Consider the following 9,786-nt stretch of genomic DNA (forward strand, 5'->3'; position numbering starts at 1 on the left):
GCTTCAAAATAAACACAAAAGGTGGGGCTAGTTAACCTCCGGTATTGGTTAACCTCGTAATGCCTTCTTAGGCCTCTCCTAAAATAAACACAAATACATTAAACCTACATGGTGATTGTTAACACAATTTTACATTTGATCATATGTTCGCCAGACTCTTATTTACTTACTATTTTAAATGAAATATGTATTTATTTTATGGGTTTATAATTTTAAAAAAATCTCCTATGTCTGTGCTGGCTGTAGCATTACTTTTGGAAGAGGAAGTTGGGTTCAGTATTTATTTTCTGTTCTGATTATTTGTATGCCCCGAGCCACAGATGTTTCGTTTAACCATACACGGGAGTAAATTGCTTACATAGACTTCTGCTTTGGGAGGTCTATGGGGCTATCAAGAAGAGACTTTTTGATAGAGAGTTTCAACAGATGCTAGAGGAAGCTAATAAAACCTGTTCCCCGATCTCTCTGGGAATACCTGTGGATAGATTAATTGTAGCCCGGTACCTTTATCTCCTGGTTGAGGCCCAGTGGCGTAGAGCAATCACCTTAGCTAGGTGTAATGCCCTGCCTTCTTCCTTTAGCCTTGGACGCCACCTTGGAATCCCACCTAAAGAAAGGAAATGCCCGTGTGGCATGGGTTCTGTGGAAACAACATCTCATATGCTGTTGAATTGTCCTTTTTATGAGATAGGTAGGAAGAAGCACATAATCCCCTTCCTGCATGGAAGTGAAGGCATTACAGATAAACAGAAGATTATATATCTTTTAAACAGCCACAACTACGAGCTGTTGGAAGCGGTGGCTAAATTTTTAAATGGTGTTGTCTCATCAGAAGTTGTAAAGGCTGTTATTATCTTGCAATGTTAATCTTAGCAGTGGCGTAGGAGGTTAGGAGCTCGTGTATCTAATCTGGAGGAACTGGGTTTGATTCCCAGCTCTGCCGCCTGAGCTGTGGAGGCTTATCTGGGGAATTCAGATTAGCCTGTACACTCCCACACATGCCAGCTGGGTGACCTTGGGCTAGTCACAGCTTCTCGGAGCTCTCTCAGCCCCACCTACCTCACAGGGTGTTTGTTGTGAGGGGGGAAGGGCAAGGAGATCGTCAGCCCCTTTGAGTCTCCTGCAGGAGAGAAAGGGGGATATAAATCCAAACTCCTCCTCCTCTTCCTCTTCCTCTTCTTCTTCTTCTTCTTCTTCTTCTTCAACTATTTATATGCCATTAAAGGTATTCGAAATCGAATCGACTTCTGCTTTGCAACAGTGAAGCAGTGGGGAAGATTGTCTCTAACGCATATTGCATCTATTGGCAGGCTATAGTACTGAGCACTCACGATCCTCCAGCTTGTCTGACCTGACCCACCGGCGGAATACCTCCACCAGCAGCAGTGCCTCTGGAGGGCTCAGCATGACTGTCGAGTGCCCCGAGGGCGAGCGAGAACACAAGATGGAGAAACCCCCTCGCCCGCCAAGACCAAACCTCCTATTAGATAGATCGTCCAGGTGAGTGCCAGCGAGTGCGAAGGGAGAAAGAAGCCTCTTGTGTTTCAGGAGATGGGACGTAAGAGTCCTGCTGGTCCATTTAACCCAGAATCATGTCTCATGCAAGTGGCCAACCATTCTGGAGGGCCAACAACAGGTCATAGAGGCCAAGGCCTTCCTCTGATGCTGCTTCCAGGCACTGGTATTCATAGGATGACTGCCTCTGAATGTGAACGTTCCCTGTAATCCCCATGGCGAGTCTGCGTACAAATGGTTCTGGTGGGTTTTCCGGGCTGTGTGGCCGTGGTCTGGGGGATCTTGTGCCTGATGTTTCGCCTGCATCTGTGGCTGGCATCCTCAGAGGTGTATCACAGTGTGCAACAGACTTCCCTCTGTGATACACCTCTGAAGATGCCCGCCACAGATGCAGGCGAAACGTTAGGAACAAGATCCACCAGACCACGGCCACACAGCCCGGAAAACCCACCAGAACCAGTTGAATCCAGCCGTGAAAGCCTTCGACAGTACATCTGCATACAAAAGCTACCACATTTGTCCAGAGTCAGGCCCAGAACAACGATGTGTTGTCCCCCTCAATATCGTCTGCTTTCCCAGCTCAGTTGCCCCCATGCCCTTTTCACTGGAAGTGTGAGGAATGGCTTCTGGTTTGCCAAGCATGACTCTGCTATTGAGCTGTGCTGTGGGGCTTGCTTTGAAATAGACTGGCAGATGGATGAAGCTTGAACACTGCATAGTACATACACCTCGTGACCATAATTTTAACAACGTGGGTTTATACAGAATGAATTATGAATAGGTAGAAGAATCTTCGCCATTAACCAGGAAGCATCTAATAGAGAAGCATTTTAAGACGCTGCCTGCCATCTGTGTTGTGTTTGTAAGCACTTACGTTAAGCATTCCTTGAAAATGTGCTGCCCAGTTTAACTGGAGCGCCTTCTTTGGTCAAAAGGGTTCGATGAAATTAATAGACACGATTAATCAAGTAGAGGAGGAGCCCTGCTTCTTCCGTTTGAAATGGTCAAGATTTAATGTGGGCAGTATTTGCTCTCACCAATAACTGCCTAGTATTTCTCGGGTGCTAAAACGAAGGGTGTCTGAGTTGGAGTCCCAACTGTTATGAATTTGATAGGACTCACACTTTTAGTTTAGAGAAGATATTGTCATTTCTAGAAGAGGTGCCTGCCTATTTGCTTCTGGACTCAATTTAAGGAACTGGTTTTTGATTTATCAGCAGTTCTTTGTGGGTTGGGGTCCAAATACTACAGGACTGTCATTCTCATGCAATACATACAATCTCATGCATAAATCTAAGTCTATACCTTTTCAGTACCTCCACTTGGCAAGTATATGTAACCTCAGCTTGTGGGTTCTATGGGGCAGAACTTGGAATGAGTTTGCAACAACAAATTTTGAAAACAAAATGGTTTACTTTCTTAACATATAACATCAACATTTAACATCACACTTCAAGGTCCTGTTCAGGTTGCATTTTCAAGCCCTTCTAGTTACAGTCTTCTGATATTGCCAAGTCCAATTCTTCTTTGCAAGTGGGTTGGCTCCTGAAGACTCCAAGGACCTGGTGAATAGGATTCAACATGATGAAGGTTTCCAGGAGAACTCTCACCCATTACAACCACAAAAAGAAACCCTGAAACAATAAACTCCAACATTTACAACATAGCAAAAATAAACAACTACCTTCCCAGTAGTTCCCAACAACATTGCAGTTACCTTAACCTGCCCCTGTGGCCATGGCAACGCCTTGGGGGTCGGAGGCCAGGAGGCTCGTCCCCACAGAGCTGCGCACGGAAGAGAAGAGTTGAAAAAAAATGGGGCATGCCTAAAAGCGTCACCCTCGACCCGGTGCCGTTTGCTTGGCACCAGTTGCATACTGTTTTCAAAAAAACCTGCTCATTAAGCGAGTTTCAAAAATAGCATTTTCTTGCCGGTTGCGGGGGGAAAGCACGGTGCTGCCTCATTGTAGAGGCGGCAGCTGGGCGAACTGTTGAAGCAGCGGATTTACTCGGAGTAGACCACCTTGCAGGACGCAATGTAGGCAAGAACTGACAGACACACAGTCACCAGTGCAGTTCTATTTATTGCTCTCTACTGACAAAGTGCTTCGCCAGACCACAGGTGTTTGCAGGCACACATCACTCTGCTGTCTGTGCTAACTATATACAAATGTGGTACCAATCAGGTGCCCTCACCTTATCAGGTTTTGCACACGGTTCAAGCTGTGCACTCAGTCCTAATCTGCACACGGCACCTGCTAGATAGAAGGAGGGTCCAGCTGTCATTTAGATTTTGCTCATCTAAACAATTACACATGTTCTGACACCCCTTCCAAAATCGGTATGACGGTATGTACAGTATTTACAACATTGACAGACACAGCATTTAGCTGTTCACACAGTAGATCATATTTGTCTTTTGCAGTGGGTTTTGTTAATGCATCAGCCACAGCGCCCCGGGAACTGTGGTTTTACCTTTCTTGGGGTGCTGTTTTTGGCCCGTGCAGAACGGGCCTTTGTACCACTGAGACTTAGGAGACAGTTTTCACAGATGTGGTAAGTGGTGGGGCTTTTGTGTGTCCTTTATCTGCTGCTAGATTTTGTCATGTGTAGTGACTGACTTTTTGGGAAAGCAAGGCAAATAAACAGAAAGATTGGAATGCAAAAACTGAACTGACCAACCTTGGAGGCAAGGACATTGCTGTGCGTGTCTATGTTTTTCAGCACTTCTTACCGTAGCAAAAATTAAGACATTCAACAGCCACGAATGCATGTTTCATTTTTCTGTCCCACCTGTCATCATCAGGAGGAAAAAGGATTCTGTGGAGAGTCATCCCACCTGGGTGGACGACACCAGGATCGACGCTGACGACATAGTGGAGAAAATCATGCAGAGTCAAGACTTCACAGATGTCAGCAACACAGAAGGTGAAGTTTCTAGATAGTGTTCTGAAAATGGAGCTGCCCTCTGTCCCTGGGGACTCCCAAGTCCTCTCAGTTTAAGGTCCGATCTTGCAGACTTCTGCTTCACATCCAGAGCATCTAGCAGTGATGGCGAACCTTTTCGAGACCCGAGTGCCCAAACTGCGACCCGAAACCCACTTGTTTATCGCAAAGTGCCAACACGGCAATTTAACCTGAATACTGAGGTTTTAGTTTAGAAAAAAGGGTTGGCTCTGAGGCGTGCGTTACTCGGGAGTAAGCTTGGTGGTAGTCGGTGGCTTTGCTTTGAAGCAACCGTGCATCTCTTCCAACGGGTGAATCACGAACCTAGGAGGGTTTACTCAGAAGCAAGCCCCATTGCCAGCAACCGAGCTACCAGTAGGCTCTTCCTTGATTTGAAAGGTACCCCTCCCAAAAGGCTGCCTTTGAAGACTGCAGAAACATTGATGGGTGAGAGGCTGTGTTTAACCCTTTCCTCTTAAATGCCTCTGGAGCTGTTTGCCTGTCTCTGTCTTTTTCTGAAGAGGCATTTTTTGGTAGCAGCCCCCCCACCCACCCCGCCCCCTGCCGCCATTATGGAAACAGCTAGCAGCTGTGTTTAGACTTTTTAAGCTTAGACCTTTTAAGCCAGCTTTAAAAATGTACTTATACTGGCTTTATGTGGCTAATGGTATTCTGGATTTTCCAGTTTGGGATTGTAGTATAATTGTGCTTTCTCTTTGTGTTTTGTTCTACAGGATTTGCTCCTTCTTTTTTTTTTACTTGGCGGAGGGGCTGTTGTGTTGGAAAAACACTTCTTTTGCATTTGCTGAGTTGAACGGAGGGGGGTGCCACACGTGAGTTTGACTGCTGTTTTTGCCGTCAGATAAAGTTGTAGGCCGCTAGTTTATCTGGCTTTAGAAGAACACCAGGCGGATTTATGGAGGAGGTGGAGACGTCTGCCAACAGATAATAAACCGGGATGGTTAAATGACATCTTCATCCTTGGAGGATAATTTGAGCGCCAGTCACTGGGGGAAGTAATGAAGGAAAAGCACTACTGGTGACATTCTGGAGGCATCTTTTTGGCCTCTGTCAAAATCCTTGGTCTGATTCACCAGGTCACTCTTTTGCCTTTCTCCTGGGACGTCTATTTTGTCTGAGTGGTACTTCCTAAAATGTGCTGGTTCTGACGAGGCAAGACGAAGCGATGCGACTCACTTTGTGTCTGTACAAGATTAGCAGTGAGAATATTTCTCTTTGCTCAGCGCAGTGTGAGAGCTGTTACTCTTGCAAGAAGTGCACATTTACCTTCTGCTGTCTTAGAAGGGAAATATCAAAAGATACCTTATGCTGCAAGGTTATGTTCTTGCTCTCTGAATTCTGTAGAAACTATAGAGCATATTTTATTAAAGTGTCCCCTTTATGAGAAGGCAAGGAAAAAATGCCTGTCACATCTACTACACAAGATGACGTATTGTTCTGATAAAGTTTGTTGTGAAAAACTATTACAAGATAAGAAGGAAAATATTACTAAATGGGTAGCAAAATTCTGTCTATTCATTATGAAAAAGAAAAAAATGATCTGAATATGGCATCCCCCTTAGATATTGTTGTTTTGTCTAGTAATTTTATGTTGTTTGGTGTGTCTACAAAATATAATGATATATAGATGGATAGTGCTGGATACGGGAGAGAGATCTGCATTCTTGTTTTGTTGTAGATATTTTGGAGATTTGTAATATATTTGGTCATTGACTGTAAATAAAGTCATCTTCTTCTCAGCGCAGTGGGGGAGGCCTCCTGGGGGAATCGTTGTTTTTGTGATGTTTGAGCCCCAGTCTTCTGTGAGCAGCAGTGGCATAGTGGTTAAGAGCAGGTGCACTCTAATCTGGAGAACCGGGTTTGATTCTTTAGCTGTGGAGGCTGATCTGGTGAAGTAGATTAGCTTGTGCACTCCAACTGGGTGACCTTGGGCTAGTCACAGTTCTTCTGAGCTCTCTCAGCCCCACCTACCTCACAGGGTGTTTGTTGTGAGCTGGGAAGGGCAAGGAGATTGTAAGTCTCCTGGAGGAGGTAAAGGTGGGGTATAAATCCAACTCTTCTTTTGTCTCTTTACAGATAGCAACCTGAGGCTGTTTGTGAGCAGAGACGGGCACAACCACGCTGAGCGGGATTCAGCTTGCAAACAGGTACCGCCAGATGCCGTTTCCAAGTTTGAGCTTGGGCTGTGTGCATAACGAGGATGCTCCACTGTTATTCTAGGTGCCAGTGGCACCGACCCAGAAATGTGGATGTTCTGACCTAGAGCATGTGGGGAGGAAGCTTGGCCCATGCATGGGACAGATTGGGGAGGAGGTGGTGGAGGAGGAAGAAGACAAGGGATCCAGCGCTGGGGAAAGGAAAATTATGCCGCATCCCATGTCTGTAGACTCTTTTGCTTAGCAGAATTGTATCACTACATTAGTTCTTATTTCCCCGGAAAAAATATATCCTATTAAAACTTGTTTGTTTGCTTTTTTTCTTCTCTCCTTCCTCTTTCTTCTTCTACCTCCTTCCCCCTCAAAAAAAACATTCTGATGTTTGATTTCAGTCCAGGTCAGTTACTTCTAATAGTTTAGTTTAGTCTCAATTTGTAGCGTTGAGTTGAAGCTCTTCCTAGCGGGAGCCGGCAGCACAAAATGATCGTCTTCTCCCCCTCCTTTTTTAAAATTACTCGTGCAGGGTCTCATCTGGAGTTTACGAGCCAGTGGTAATCGAAACCCATTAAATGTGAAACGGCCGGGGCGGACCTGCTGGAAATGGTCCCCAACCATGCTCACGTCGGATGCCAATGCCTCCTCTTCGACTTTTTCTCTTCACTCGACATTCCAGGCGGGAGTCCTGAGGCCTCTTCCTTGCCATGTGCACTACAGATCTGCCCGAGGACCGAACACTCCAGAAGGTGCACTTGCTCGAGGCCACCTCACGGGGCGCCCCAAACTCTTCCCAGCATCTGGAAGCCTCCAGCAATTTTCTGCTGATCCCAGACACGGCCTCGAGAATCTCCTTGTTGGTAGAGGAGAATTCCTCTTCACTCCGCTCCAAACCTTCATTCCACCAGCTGCATCTCGACTTGGAATTTCTTCGATACTGTCTGTGTAAATCATTGGGTTATACCACTGTGAACTTTTTTTTTCCTTTCGAAAACTGTCGGCATTTGGGGGAGAACAAAATCGTTGCTAATAGAACGCCGAGGCGAAGGGAGAGCCGAAATTCAAGTGCATTTCAAAACGCAGCTTTTTCTTTAGTCAGGCTTCTGCTTCGTGGATTTCAAGAAAAGGATCACTTTTCTGTGCGGGGGATACCTGAAGTGCAGCACCCCAAAATATATATTTGGAGCCCCAAAGATGATGCATTCATGGAAATGGCTTCTTTGCTTTCCAGAAGTGCATTTCAAATGTCGCTATAGACGGAACTTGATAGTTTTTTAAACACAGGCGATCGATGCTACGCGCCTGCTCGCATTACCAGCTGCCGTCTTGCAGAAACTCCCCTTCCACTGCAGGGCATGGGAGGGGATATTGTTCCTTGGTTTCTGATAGAGGGAGCACTTTCAAAGATTCCAAACAAACCCCAGAAAGGGGCTCCAAAGGGCCCCCTCTGCTCAAGGCTCTTCAAACAGCCCCTGTTGTGTGTTGAGTGGGGAGGGGGAACATGGAAGATGATTCTGCCTACTCACTTCAGGCTGATAGAAAAACCTTTTTTTTTTAAGATGCCCCAACATTGCTACCTTCCAGATCAAAAAAGGGTGGCGGGTCAGGATAGGTTTTCTAGAATATGTGAAAGCTGGTTCCAGATCTAGAAAGTTTGATATGTCCCAGCCCCCCCACCCCCCCCGGTTTTTGCCAAATCCATCTCAAAGATGCTTTGTCTAAAATGTGCCTCAATCTGTCCAGGCATTTGTGTATGCATTATTTTCTACTTTGGTGGATCAAGTCAGACCTGTTCCACACACGCAGCAGAACGAAGTGATCGTCTTAAGCTAGTGGCAGAGACTGTGCCAACTAGCTGCAAGTTTAAAGAAAAGTTCACTCATCTTGAAAACCAAAAGAATTCTGCTTGTTAAAAAAGCACATCAGGAGGAGAAGTTCTAATCCAATCTGCTGCCTGCTACGCTAGACTTCTGCTTGCAGGGGGGTGCAATGCAGTGCGGCTTAGAAGTATGATCTTCCTACTTTCTAAATTGCAAGAGGCCTTTTTACCACCTCATTCTGCTGTGTGCGAACACACTTAGTGTTGGGAGGAAAGATAAAAACTTCATTGTGTTTTCGTCCTGTTTTATCACTAATATTTTTTCCCCTGCGAATTTCCTCTCTAGTGTTGAGGTGGGGCAGAGAAAAACATGGCAGTGGGCGGGGGAGTCTGAAGTTTCTGAACTAATTTCCTCCCACCCCTTTCTGATCTCCCAGCAGCTAGGTATTCAGGCCGAGATTGAAGGCGAATTCTGCCTGGAGTTAGGTGCAGGCAGGACTCCATGATCTTTTCAGCTGATAAACTACCTTCCTTGTAGAGTTCCCTTTCCCCCCTCCCTCTTTTTCGGCTGTGTGTAACCGGTGTGTTCCCCACACTTCGTCTACTGCGCATAACCGGAGTGTTCCCCTCACTTCTTCTCTGTGTGTAACTGCAATGTTCGCCACACGTGGGGCACCGGGCAAGACACAGTTGCCATGGGCATGACTAAGGTCACTGCATTCTGTCGATGTGGGTGCACACAAGGCACCTGTGTACATACACACACCTGTGTCTGTGCACAGTTTTTCACATGCAGCAGGATTAGAGTTGGGCAGGGAGCTTATGTCTCCTTCCCTCCCTCCCCAGTTAGCGATATCTGTGTATTTTTTTCAGCACGAATAACTGCTTTGTAACAGGCCTGTTTGTGGGTGGACTGCCACAGAAGGAATTTGAGGGATGGCCAGGCATCAGAAGGGAAAGCTACCAGGTTGCTATAGCTACTAATGGGGCGCGCTGTTGCATTTCAGATAGGGAGGACTTGGCCGTTTCACGGGAAGCAGATATTGCCAGTTTGCTGTCTCCAGGATTGGCTTCTCTCTCTCTCTCTCTCTCTCTTTTTGGGAGGGGGGGAGTGCTTCAGAAGCCACTCTCGAGATTGCAGACATGCAGTCCAGGTGTGGAACAGGTGAGCTCCTCAATGCAGCTTCCTCCATAATTGCTTGGTTCTTGAGCCCGGTGCACTGAAAAATAAAGCAACGCCTTCCTCGCCTCTCACGGCAAAGGAGGTTAGTTGAAGTCACAGCACCGCAGAAGACTCATAATATGAGCTTTGCTATGGCAATTGGAGGTATGCAA

At 46.2% G+C, this 9,786-nt stretch overlaps 1 protein-coding gene across 1 annotated transcript in view; it reads left to right on the top strand.

Annotated features, from left to right (window-relative positions):
• FAM102A (family with sequence similarity 102 member A) overlaps nucleotides 1-7,353 on the top strand; it is a 75,268-nt gene extending 67,915 nt beyond the window's left edge. The window contains 5 exon segments of the mRNA XM_048513085.1: nucleotides 1,311-1,500; nucleotides 4,322-4,443; nucleotides 6,559-6,590; nucleotides 6,592-6,629; nucleotides 7,162-7,353. Coding sequence (XP_048369042.1) covers nucleotides 1,311-1,500; nucleotides 4,322-4,443; nucleotides 6,559-6,590; nucleotides 6,592-6,629; nucleotides 7,162-7,207 — 428 coding nt within the window. The 3' untranslated portion in view covers nucleotides 7,208-7,353.
• Nucleotides 7,354-9,786: the final 2,433 nt, after the last annotated feature.

The sequence above is a fragment of the Sphaerodactylus townsendi genome, linkage group LG12, assembly GCF_021028975.2.
Source record: "Sphaerodactylus townsendi isolate TG3544 linkage group LG12, MPM_Stown_v2.3, whole genome shotgun sequence".
Lineage (NCBI taxonomy): Eukaryota > Metazoa > Chordata > Lepidosauria > Squamata > Sphaerodactylidae > Sphaerodactylus > Sphaerodactylus townsendi.